Source organism: Rhopalosiphum maidis, chromosome 4, assembly GCF_003676215.2.
Source record: "Rhopalosiphum maidis isolate BTI-1 chromosome 4, ASM367621v3, whole genome shotgun sequence".
Lineage (NCBI taxonomy): Eukaryota > Metazoa > Arthropoda > Insecta > Hemiptera > Aphididae > Rhopalosiphum > Rhopalosiphum maidis.
Window position 1 is genome coordinate 48852064 of NC_040880.1, and position 14222 is coordinate 48866285.

A 14222-nucleotide genomic window follows, 5' to 3' on the forward strand; every position below is an offset into this window, starting at 1 on the left:
CATCGAAGTAATACGAATATGTTGTCGTTAAAAAATGAAAAAAATACCACATTATATTTGGAACAATATTTTTAAAGCCTTTAAATTATGCAAAAAAAAGTATTTTCAAAAGTGTCTTACGTTAAATGGATCATTCACTATATAAATAAATAATTCGTTTTGTTAAGTTTTCCTATTGCGTTCCACTGTTCGACACTACAATTATTTTTCTACCTATTTAACAGTAAAAAATAATGAATAAATGCGTCATAATGGTCATACCATTGTCCATTATATTATGAGTTTATGACGTACACATTGTAATGTTTCAACATTAGAAATAACTGAAATAATCGCCTAGTGTTAAATTTAATAACTAATAATAAGCAATAATTATATGATTTATGATTTTTATCGTCTTAACATTTAATCTCCAAAATGAAATAGAGATAAATAAAATGCGATAAGCAATATGTTCCACGAAGAACATTATTATCTACATAGGGAATAACGCATATATGTATATATGTATGTATAATGTATATTGAATATGTATATAATATATTATATTATACAAATATATATATATATATATATATTCGTTACTTACAATTTACAAGGCAATCATTTTATTTGGTAGGTAAATCATCTCTATATTTATTTAACAACACCTCAATGTGCCTCATTACTTATTAGTAAAGAAAACAAATTATTTACCAAGAGCTCGGTCATTAGTCATTATGATCAAAATGCATTATAATATATATTTGCAGTTTACATGAAAAACAAAGCTTATGATCAAAAAAAAGCAAGTCGGGTAAAACGTAAACACTTTTAAATAGATCTGCAAAATCGTGTGCTAAAAGCTTTTAAAAGCTCTTCGAAGCGAGGAATATTATAAACCGTAAAATACGCATTAAATAAAGCTACTATATAAATAGCCATAATTCAACTGCTATAAACGTCTCGAGTCCGTAAATTCTGCCTTTTGCCCATCACTGAGACATATGTCAACGAATGCGATCTCTTCTAGTTTCACTTACCCAGAATACAGGCGTGCAGCAAGCACACGACAAATGCAAACACGTCCGGATACTTTCCAAATAGTGTTTCGTGAAGTTCGCCCATCACGGATATCGTTGTGTTTTTGATTACATTGTCAAACATTGAATCAAAGAATCCGCTCCATGCCCTAGCTACGGATGCAGCACCTGGTAAACAAATACGCATATATATAAATTATACATTCACATGATAATACTTTTCAATTTATTATTCATCGAATTATTTACCGATCATGCTCATGCTTCAATTTTTAAATTTTTTCCTTTAATAATGAATTTATTAAAATTTGGATTTTATAATAGCAAGTTCATGATAATACGTTTGCTAATTATCCTTATTATAATATGCTAGCGAGAATTATTAGGTACTCTGAATTTAATTACTCAGAAATTAATTGTTTGATTTTTTATTTAGATTTATTAACATTTTCAAATTACCATCCGTTTCACAGTTTACAGTAAAAAGCTTGGTTATCATTTGGATAAAAAACAAAGCGTATATAACTATAATATGGTGATCATCTCTTTGAATGGTATACAAAACCTAAGTAATTGAAAATTTAGCCCTTAACTATTTACAAAAATTCTGAAAAATCTGATTTTAATTAAATTGATTATATTAAAGGACAAAATGGGAATGAGCACGGTGATTCACTCTGTATATAATAGCCATACAGGTACAATATAATAAATATAATATATTTATGATTAATCTTGGCTAGGTTCAAAGTTCATAGTACTCTTAGGGCCATTTTATCAATCTCCAGTTAAAAGAATTTAATCTTCAGTTAACATTAATCCCCAGTTAAACTAGAAATATGATTTTATCATCACTCAATTAATATTTTAACCGGACTTTAACCGCAAATTAATTAATCCGAAATATTTGACCAATTAAAGAGTTTAACTAAAGATTATGTACAATATTATTAGATTATTTGTTATGTGATAACATTTTGTTTGATTTTTACTTTTAATTAAAAAAAAATTATGTCGTTAACACGTAGGTACCTTTATAATTGTTAATAATTTCAATCTAAACATTGTAAACACCATTTCATTTAAAAAATACCTAATTTGTTTTATTTGGCTTACATTACTCAACAGCATCATATATGATAAAAAAAAAAAAATGAATACCTATTGCTTTAGCGATATTATAGTTCTAATTCATTGTCCATAAAATTTGCAAAGCGTTCTTGCTCAACCTTTAAATTAATTATTCATAAAATATATAAACAATAACAATTATTTTAAACAATGAATTAATTAAATGGTAATCTAAATAAAGAAAAAAAAGACAAATACATCACTACGGATTAAAATGGTAACAGAAAACTATCTACCAATATAAAGTTAAAAACATATTTGTATTAACGTGCTTCTAACTTCGACTGGTAGTAAATTGGTCTTCGGTTTATAAATGCAGTTTATTTAACCTCGGATTAAAATATTAAATTTGATTGATAAAATAAATATTATTTTAATTTTCAGTTAATTTAAATTCGAAATTTAAAGTTAAATGATTATTTAACTGATGATTGATAAAATGGCCCTAAGTAAATAGAAGTAAAATTTTGATTTTACGATGTGTAAGTTTATACTTTATTAATGCATATTAATTTACTATTAGTAAGCTCGTCGGAAAAATTACTACATTTCGCAGTGTGTAATATATATTAGTCTAAATAAAAAAATTCTGAAAATGATATGTAATGCGGCCTAACAATAAATAGATATTATTACTATATGATATAAATTAAAAAAATATTTTACGTAACAATATGGTTTTCGACCATAATTTAATTTTAAATCACTAAATTTATTTTTATTTATTTATTTTCAATTATCTACGAATAATTATGTATCTACTATTAAACTTATTCCTTTTCAATATACCTATATGATGTAAAGGTACTACTCGTATATTAATTGTATGACTTTTCCAATTATTTTAGGTTATTCGAAATATAAAATATTGAAATCATATGTTAAATAGTATATATAGTTTAATATAAATCACAATAGTGAACATGGGGTACCTATTAAAGCTATAATGTGAGTATGCAACCATTACGACGGATTGTAATGGTGCACACAGATGTCAGAGTTGAGTGTTATTTTTACTAATTATTTTTTTATTATTCCACTTCTTGATACAGAACTGTATAATACTTGTGAAATATCCAATATTTACAGTTTAAGACGTTAGGTAACAATTAATATCACCACCAGAAGTTCAGATATATCTACATATATTTTTAATAGTATAAATAATATGGAATAGACGAACTAAATCGGATGTATCAGAATAACACGAGGTTTCCTGATGGAAAAAGAAGAAAATTCACTAATGTGTAAAATCTGAGGAATACTTCTAACGGTTAAAAATCAATATTAACTAAGACTTTGGATGCTAAAAGACCTAATCTAGATAAACACCAAATATTATTTTGTTCTTTAAAAAAAAAAACCATAACTTTTCGACGTAAAAAAAAAAATTAATATGTAAAATGTAAAAAAAAAACTATTGGAAAGATAAATTCGTAATTTGATAAATAAAAAATAATTATCTTAATGTAGTAATCGAATAAATAATAAAATAAAATAATTATAATAATAATATTGATCGTTAAATTAAAAAAAAAAATCATTTTTTTTTACTTATTAATAAGACTATATAAAAATTATAAGACCTACATTTTATAGATTATAAAAAACTAATACAATTTCAATTTCAAATAAGTTATCTAGAATAATATTACAGCCTAATATATTGATATCAATAAGTTCACATAAAAAATCATAACACGAAAATAATTATAATAATAATGCCAACTACTTCTTTTCGTAATTCATAAATGAAGTTTAACCTATAATAACTATATACGGCTATACATGCACGAAACAACACTTCTATTCAAATTAATTTTACCTATATACCTACAGTGACGTGTCCAGGAATTTTCAATGGGAGGGAATATTATAAGTAATATCACATTATTTACATAAAGATGAATTCCGGTGATCCAAAGACACAAATTAGGGGCTTTATGGCTTATGACTCAATAATTTATAAGCAATAACTTATTACCAATAATAAAAAGTAATGACTTTATAACAACTCTAACATCTAATAAGTTGTTTCCTGAAAGTAAGCTAAAAAAAAAGTCAATGAGGGGAATATATCTCTTAACCATCCCCTCTTGGGCACGCCACTTTATACCTATACGTACAACACTTTTATTCAAATAAGTATCCATCTGAATACATTGTTTGCATAAATAATTGCTTTTAAGTTAAAGCTTAATATTAAGCTAACGTAATAACTTGTAATCAATTTATCAAAGATAATAATTTCAAAACACCATACTTAAATATTTATAAATCTTTACTTAAATAAAAATAATAACTAATAATAGCTTAGGAATATTTATGAGTGAAAGTTTTACAATAATGTTTTTAATAGTTATATGATTAAATAACTACTATAAAATGCAACACAATAATTGAATAATAAGTGTACATAGGTCATAGAGTAAATATACAATTATTAAGGTTAATAATTAATAAAATAAAATATTATGAACATCAATTATAAATATAAGAAAATTGTATACTACGCGTATAAAGTGATTAATAATAGTCATTAATTAAATGATATTAATATTTGATGAGCCTCTGAAATGTAGGTAACAATTTCACTTTGATATGTAAATTGACTTAAATTAATATTAGGTATACATGGCTAATAGCCATATATAGGTAAATACTGCAAAATCATAATTTTTATTTAATACTTAAATGATTTAAACAATACAGATTTTTATTATTAACCAAACCAAACCTAGGTATTTGAAATACTTACATGTAGCAGCTAAGCCAACTTTAACAGTTCTTAAAAAAATCGATTTTGTTATTTTGTTATAATTAAAAAAATAGTAACCATGGATAGGTAAGTATAATTGAAATTTTCACCAAATATTTAATTCGATATTTTAAACATGATTTTATTAAATTCCGACGAAATTGGATAATATTCAAACATATATAGATACCTAATAGTATTACCTATAGTCTATAGAAACTTTAAAGTAACGATTTACTCTGTTATGAATTTAATGCGTTTAATGATTTTTTTGTTATTCCATAGTTTAGGTATCTATCAGTATGTTACCATAAAAGTTCGTTTACTAAATAAAGCTATATTATAGTTATATGTTGTACTAATTACCTATTAATGATAGAGTTTATTCACTTTTATTACTTGTACTTGCGGTAAATGCTGAAAATCATCATTTAATTATATTATTTTATTTTAATTCTATTTTTATACCTGAATTATATTACCCGAGTTGACAGAAAAGATTGTCTTATCACATAATGTTGGGTACTTATTATCGCAGTTAACGAGTTGTTGTGTCCCGGCCAAATTTCTCGTACACGAGTTGTGTACCAACAAGTCGTGTGCTGATAAATTCAAATCGATATTTTACACAAGAATAAAATATGTATAAACTTTTATAAAATCGGTATAATATATATTGTTGCCTAATATGTAATGTTATTAAAACTATTTATGTAGTTATTTTTAATTTTTATTCATATTAATTAAACGATACTAACAATATTGATTATTGTTAGGTTAGGTTAATATTTTTATTATAATAATATGACAATATTTTATACGAACTTCTAATTTTTTGTGTAAAATATAATGTATGAAACATACCTTTAATATTGTAATAGACAAATTTCTCAATTTGAATTTATAAAAATTGTTTTATTAAAATGTTTACCTAATGTGTACCAGTGTTATTAAAATTATTTGTGTAGTTATTTTTAATTTTTATTTTTATTAGTTAGATTAAACTTGTGTGTAACTCGAAAAAACTGAGGAACACAATTCGTGTAACCTGAAAAAACCTACAAGGGACACAACTCGTTTGTAGTCTTTAATATTTATCTAACCATGTAGTTGATAAATACACAAGTAGACTACCGATAAAAATAAGAATATAAATATCGGAAAAATCATTATTGTTACTATTTTTTATATAGACACCATTTTACAAAATAATAAACACGAATAGAGCTATATTCTTTAATACTTAGCTGCAGTATAGGCAATGTTGTAAATTATATCTACTTAATTGTTGCTGCTCATAACTGCATAGGTAATCTATATTCAATAGGTTATGACTTATAAATTATAAGTGTAAAATTATCAAATTAAAAAAAATGTATTTATAACCATAGATGTCCATTAAGAGGATGCCAGGCGTAGTATTTGTTGTCTCTCTCTAACCCACACGCAACATAGCAAATGTTACGTTCACAAAAATGACTATAACCATATTAATTTCTCAAATTAGAGTGAAGTGACCTATAATAGAATTTAAAGTCAAGAACATTATCTGAGGCATCTCATAAGCGTTTTATTATATTTTTATTTTAAAGCGAGTTATGAGTATTTTAAAATTGTAAATTTTTTATACATCTTAAAAAACTCATGACTCGCTTTAAAATAAAAATATAATAAAACGCTTATGAGATGCCCTAGATAATGTTCTTGACTTTAAATTTTATAATAGGTCATTTCACTCTAATTTGAGAAATTAATATGGTTCTAAATTTATAATCATTGTTGTGAACGTAAAATTTGCTATGTTGCGCGTGAGTTAGAGAGAGATAACAAATACTACGCTGGCATCCTCTTAAGTGTAACTAAATCGAGTCAGTTTGTGCAGGGATCTCACCAATCCGGTATGGTCTAGTGGCTAGGATACCTGGCTTTCACCCAGGAGGCTCGGGTTCGATTCCCGGTACCGGAATAAATTTTTTTTCTTATTTATTTAATCCTATGTTTTATAACAATGTATTAGGTTATGAGCAAAGCAATGAATTGTGAAAGTATTAATTTTAAAATAACTTATGTTATTATTTTTTTTTTTTTTTTAGTATAATATAAATGATAAATAATCGAAAATGCCAAAATTTTCAAAATGAATGGTGGTTTCTGATAGCAAATGTAATCTAGTTTATACGTACTATATCTAAGTATATTCCACTTTTTACTTTTTTTTATTTATTAATCTATAAATTAATAAATAATAACAATATGAATTAATATATTTTACTTTTGAGTTTATAAACTTATATTTAAAAAAAAAAATGTATTTAATATTTTTAGTTAAACGAAATTCCTCTTAGAAACTAATTTATATATATATATATGATGTTTGGAGTAATTTTTAATTAAATGCTTGTTAATTGATTTACCATTAATATTTATATTTTTTAAATATTTCGATATTTATTGTTCTCTTTAGTTATCCGAAAATAACAATATCATGTTTTCCCAACATTCAACAATATAATACACGTACCTACAATTATTATTAGAATTCGATTATAGGTACAATTTAGAATGTAAATATTAAATATTGATTATTACATACATTATAATTATTATAACTTAAACATATATGCTATTAGTAAAAAGTTATGCATATTGATTTGAATAACATTTTGTAATTAATAAGCCATTACCTACAACACCTTTAGTCTTTCGATCTAATCGATATATATTTTAAGCAAAATGAAAAAAAAGCAAGCTGAATGAGTGGAAAACGGAAAAATATTATTTATATACTACCTAATTATTAGCGGCCTTTCTGAAAATAGATTATATATTATTTCGAGTTCTACATACAAGTTTCAAAATTAATGTTATGATTGTCATTGGCCGAAAATTAACTAACCTCTGAGCGCATTTTGCTGTAAGTATTATAATTGTCTATCAATAAAACAAAAAAAAAATGTTTACTGCGATAACTAGGCATCTTTAATATCTACAGTTACTGTCAATTGTCATTGATTAGAAATACAATTTTGTATCAAGAATATTTTAAAGTTTTAATCAACGCTGTACTATTAACGGTATTAACTATAGCTTATTGTTTATAATCTACACAATAATGGGGCTAATAATCAAGTCTCAACAAGACAGTAATCGTAATTAAAGTCATAACAAATAAATGCGATAAAAGTATACACACCTGATTTGAGAACTATTCGAAAAGAAATATTTAGAATTTTAGAACGAATAACATTTCTATAACACTATCATCCAAACACATAACATTTGATCATATGACATATAGTATCTTGGAGGATTTAACAATTCACTTTGTGTGACAGAGGTACATATTACACCGAAATTTAAATTTAAAAAGGTAATCAAGTGGTTACCGCTCTGCTGAACATTAAATGTCGAGTGGGTCGCAACTCACTGAAATGAGTGTGTTAAATTTGAATACGAAAATTGTATACGAAAAACGATTCTAAACAGATGCGGTCTGTCTTTTGGCTTATATAACTATAAGTATATTTCGTATTATGATTTATTTTTATATAGATATTAGTCATTATTTTACTTAATGTATAAAGGTAAGTTAATATTTTTAATTTTTTTAATTATTGCCTTAGTTATTTATTATATGTATTTATACAAAATTATATTAATTTATAATGTATAATAACTTAAAATTAAATAATATTTTTCTGTAATTAACATAAAACAATATAAATGGATAATATCTTAAAAAAAATCAAAAATGTCATATTGAAAATCATATATAAGTGATATAAGTTCTAACAAATAATGTTTTTAATTTATAAAAAAATAATCAACATCGTTTTAACACTAAAATGAATTCATTGTTAAAATATATATAATTTTGTTCAAATCAATCTTCTTCAAATACTTAAAAAAATATTTTTTTTTTGTTAGTTTTATAGATTTTTTAGTACTAGTATGAAATATTTATGAGGAATTTTATATTACATTTTCAAAACGAAGATAAAAACAAAAAAGTTTTTATGAGTTTCTAACTAAAAAATAGTTTGCTTTTTTTACGATTTTGTCAAATGTCATTAAAATTCTAACTTCAAATACTCCGAATACTTGTACATATAAAACAAATTGTACCTATGCCTTCTCAATATTTTTATATAGATATTACCTCTTCTATGGGATCTTGTATTAAATTTTCAAGAATTTTGACCAAACGAATAATTTTTATCGCTATTTACAGAAAAAAAAATTAAAATGTTTCATACTTATAAATAGCTGTTTCAAGAATTTGAAAATGTTATCATTTAATGAAATCATAATATATTATAATCATTTGATGAAAACTTCAAGTATCTACTGTCGTTTTTTTTTTTAATTACAGCAAAATATATGTTTATAGTGTTTTTACACATCATTGTAAAATGAATAAATTCATTGCTGCTCTCAGAATCTAAAATTATTAAAAAAAAAAAAATTTTAATACAATTTATAGAGCCAATATTATTTGTTCCTTTTTTATAAAATGAATGGTTATACTACATATAAGCACAGTGATCAAGGCATTCAACGACGAGATACACTCGAAACTCTAATATATCAAAATAGCATATATGGTGTTACTGCCCAGAAACGAGTTACCCGTTTTTTTTTTATCAAACGCAATTTGATCGTAGTTCTGAGTTCTAAGTAACTATACAAAAATATAATAAAAATACATAAACAAAAATTTCAAACAAGTCTGTTGAATAATATTAATTTTTAATAATATGTCTTTACATATATACATATAATTTATTTTGAATAATTTTTTGTCAATTAGAATAATTTAATTTTTCGTATTGGTCAATAATGTTTTAACGTTTATTTCTTAATAAATCGTTGGCAGAATTACAAAACTTAAACTTAACTAGTTAATTAATATACGCACACATAGTTGGTTGGTCATAAACACAGTATAAGAGTGTACCTAAAATATAAGTAGGGATATTTATGTACTATGTTTTTTCTCCAATAAGAAATCTCAATTCCTAAAGCCTTGAAACATTTCAAGAGAGCGGATTAATATACGACAGCTCTCTGTCCTACTTCTGCGCACAAGCCGCTGTTCATATAGGTATATTGAGCACCACTCTTCAACCAAACTATATATACTTCAAAGATTGCGATTATAATGTGTTGAAATGTTCATGTATCGTAACCTTTTACAAAATTGTATGGAAAATAACGTTAAACTTGTTTACACTGCAGAAGATTTCTTAATGCTTACATTTTCAATAGTTAGTAGGTACGGTTCTCTAACCATATCATAATATAAATAAAAATATTTAGGTAGGTACCTAAATACATGAACGCGGCGTGCAAATAATGCAGGGTATCTTTTTATAAGAGGAATCATTCATTGTCTCTTAAAAGTATTTATATACGCTTTTGAAAATGTGATTGTTGGGTAGTGTTTAATCTAAATTTATTATTATATAAGACAAGTAACAACATCAGGTTTGAAATAAGATTATCTTACAAATCTATCATTTTTATGTTTTTGCTTTTTAAATAACAACAAACAATTTTTGTTTTATTATTTTAAATAACCAAACTATTTTTCTGGGAATTTAGATGTAGGTATATAATATTTATAAATATATATATAAATATAAATATAAAATAAAATTTCAAAAGAGTAGTTAATTAACTATAACTTATCTAAGTAGGTATTTCAAGTTTATACGAATGGATTGAAGTTAAGTAGGCAAAGGGGTTTTTCGTAAAATGTTGCAAGTATCCATTTATTTTTATACCTAAACTTTAAATACTTATTAGGTTACTAATTAACTATAAGTATAGGTACTCTTTTGAAATCTGATTTTTATATTTAAAAAATTCACCAATGGTCTAGAAATTTATACTCCTCTTACTGCAGTTCTAGTTATATGTTTAACAATTTTTATGTTTGTATAGTTTTCAAAATTAGATCTGTCATGAGCAAAACAATTTATAATTGACTATAATATTTACCAGGTACATTGTTCCTAAAATATAGCATTTGACAGAAAATAGGTTCATAAATCGTGTTACACTTTAATCTACATTTTAATATGATAAATCAGAAATGTTTGCTATCTATAAAACGTAAAAAGCAAAATTTTAATATTTATATTTAACAAATAATAACTACAAAAAATTTATATGTATATGTACTATATATACTAAATACCTAATAAATAATATAAAAACCTCCCTACATGCGCATAATTCAATATTATTTTATATTGAAGAAGTTTATTATTATTATTGTGGTAGTATCTAGTAACGACAGACGTTACGTTTTTATAAATTTTACCAAACAATTGACAAAATATAGAACTAGGTCAAACTTTTAATGTTGTGGTCTATAAGGCTATGAAGATTACATATTATTATATTAAGTATAGCAGTATAGGTAAGTATAAAAAAAACTCATCGTTCAGCATCAGCATTTTTTATATTTACATCATTTCGGTCTGTTGTTGACTGTACTGCAAAACATCTTCGCATGAAGTATTGGAATTCCCACTCTTACATACACTTTAAAATACTATCAAACATTGATTTTAAAGTTATACGTAAATAAATTATATGAGATAGCTTTTTAATGAGGCTAGATTATTCGAAAATTTCACAATAAGTATACCTCCTAAATATATCATTGTATCAGATAAAATTTAATAAATGACTATTATTGTACATAGAATGATAGAGTGATAATTTTAGTTTTAAATAGGTATACCTGCTTTTACAATTTGTAGTAATTACAGAGGTAAAATGTTGTTTTATATCATTTGTTTTTTTTTAACATATATAGAATAATAAATAATAACTGTATATTTTGCAAGTAAATATAAATTTAAATATATACATATATGAATAAAAAAAAAATAGCAACAACAGCATAATGATGTGAAGCAGGGCGGTCATCTATTCGCAAATACTAACTACGATTGGCTAACCTTGCACTGATCATGTTTATTCAACGATATAGCGTATTATATTAGCGTTAGCGATGTCTTGTGCAAATTTTTAACCATTTAGGCAATTGTTTCAATAGTTGAACAATCCAAAAACACGTGCATTAATAATATTGTTATTTTTTACTGTATAGTCTACAATATTATCAGTATTAGCGGTGAATGATTGAACTCACAACCGATAAATGACCTACCAAACACATGCAAATAACTATTAACTTATAAATATTAAAACAACAAATTATTGAACTTTATAATGCCTAGATAATTTTTCGGCAGTGTGTGTTGGTAGCTAGGTAGATAATAGTAGGCTTATAACAAAAGTAAACAAATTTAATATAGGTACCTAATTTAATTGATGACCTTCATATTATATCAAGACTAAAATTATTATCAGTAGGTACAGACTTAGCTAAACTGTAACACGCTACACAATTATGGTGAACTACTTTTAAAAACAAATATTTAACCTGTACAAAAAAAATAACTAACAATATATACATGTGTTATGAAAAATGGTAATAGATTGACATATTGTGTATAGCTATAGGTACTGCCTGTGTCTGATACATCCACGGCTACCAAGGACCGCTCGAATTTTAACTAAATGTGTTAAATGTCAAAAAAATTTAAAATATTTACTTCTTTATAACTATTTTAATATTTTGTTTGTCATTGATTATTATTATTATACTATAGGTTATAATAAGAAAAACGATAATATACGATAGATATATTAATATATTATTATTTTCATTTTAAAAATATAGGTACCTACTATTTCATAGATATTTGTTAACTATTTTCCAGTACATTCATAAAATAATTAGTTAAAACTAATAGAATAAAGAGAAATGTATACACAAAATATATGTAATTATATTAATAAATACATCAGTTTTTGGCAAAATATAGATTTTATTGGAATTATAAAAATTTATAAAATGATAACAATAGATACTTGCAAATTTCACTTAATTATTTATATTATAATTTTCAATTATATGATATTATTATTATAACAGTTAAATATTTTTATTTTTTAATAAACAAATTTATAAAATGTAACGTGAATACATATTAAATAGCTTTTTATTAATATTTTGATCTTTTTTTTTATTATTAGACCATTATAGGAATGGCAGAAATACGTATTTTACAATTCGAATTTCTAACCACAATAATGATAAATAATTATTTTATTTAGGTATTATTCCAAAATTATGCGATTTAATATTAATGACATTTTTAAAAGAGATAACTATTGATGAAATCATCATTTATTGCTAAACTTGCTTCTAATATACTATGAATGTATCTTATACCATTATTGTTTAGTCATCAAGTCAGTAAACTCAATAACGTATAGGCATCCACACCATGTTTATAACAGTTATGACTATTTTTTACAATATTTCGAACGTACCTATTTCTTATCTAGTTACTTACAACTACTTTATTACCTATATTTAATTATACTTATATACATATAAGCCATATTCCACATAATATGTAGTAATATTTTTCTCATTACAATCTAATATACCTACTTATAAATTATAATGAATGTGTAACCATAATATATATTATATTGTTTTAAATTTGTATGTTTTTTATGGTTACAAATAAACAATCATTATTTTTATTATTTTATCAATTTTACAATAATTTAGTTTTTTAGATTTTGAGGGATCCATTAATATATTGATTTTACAATGTGGTTTTTTTTTAGTATGCCCGAAGAAACTAAGTATAATTGGACTTTCAACGTTGATGGTTTCTATTGAACAATTAGATCTAGATCGTACTTTAAAAGGGGGGAGGATAACAGAAAAAATTCTCAGTATTTATCATTATAAGTAGGAAAAAAACAAAATAGTTAAAAGAGACGGTGATTTTTTAACAAAATCAGTTTTCGACTAAATTTTTTTTTTAATGTAACTCAAAAACGAATAATCATAAATACATGATTAAAAATGTCACCGAATGCTTATACATATAAACATTTTCTGTAAAATAATATGATGAAATATTCGAAATATTTTTACTCTGGGTTACTTATAGATATGAAATCTATTTTATTTTTATTTTTTCTGTAAACAAAAAAATTTATTTTGTCAAGAACTCAAAAGGCCTGAAAATTTAACAAACAGATTTCTTTATAAGTTGTTATTAATTATTATAACTATTTAAAAATGTTAAAGATAAATAGTCATTATTTTGTTTTATTACACCTAATTTGAAATTCAAAAATATTTTTTTGTGAAGATTTGAAACTCTATGTAAGTATAATAATTTGTTTTATATATACAATTACAC

At 24.0% G+C, this 14222-nt stretch overlaps 1 protein-coding gene and 1 non-coding gene across 3 annotated transcripts in view; one reads left to right on the forward strand and one right to left on the reverse strand.

Annotated features, from left to right (window-relative positions):
- The window catches only part of LOC113555766 (cationic amino acid transporter 4), a 40780-nt gene that overhangs the window by 6305 nt on the left and 20253 nt on the right, over positions 1–14222 (reverse strand). For both annotated transcript variants that reach the window (XM_026960294.1, XM_026960293.1), the window contains one exon: positions 1023–1190. In XM_026960294.1, coding sequence (XP_026816095.1) covers positions 1023–1190 — 168 coding nt within the window. The remainder of the gene's footprint in view (positions 1–1022; positions 1191–14222) is intronic.
- On the forward strand, positions 6806–6877 carry Trnae-uuc. The gene has a single exon. It is a non-coding gene; the product is annotated as a tRNA-Glu (tRNA).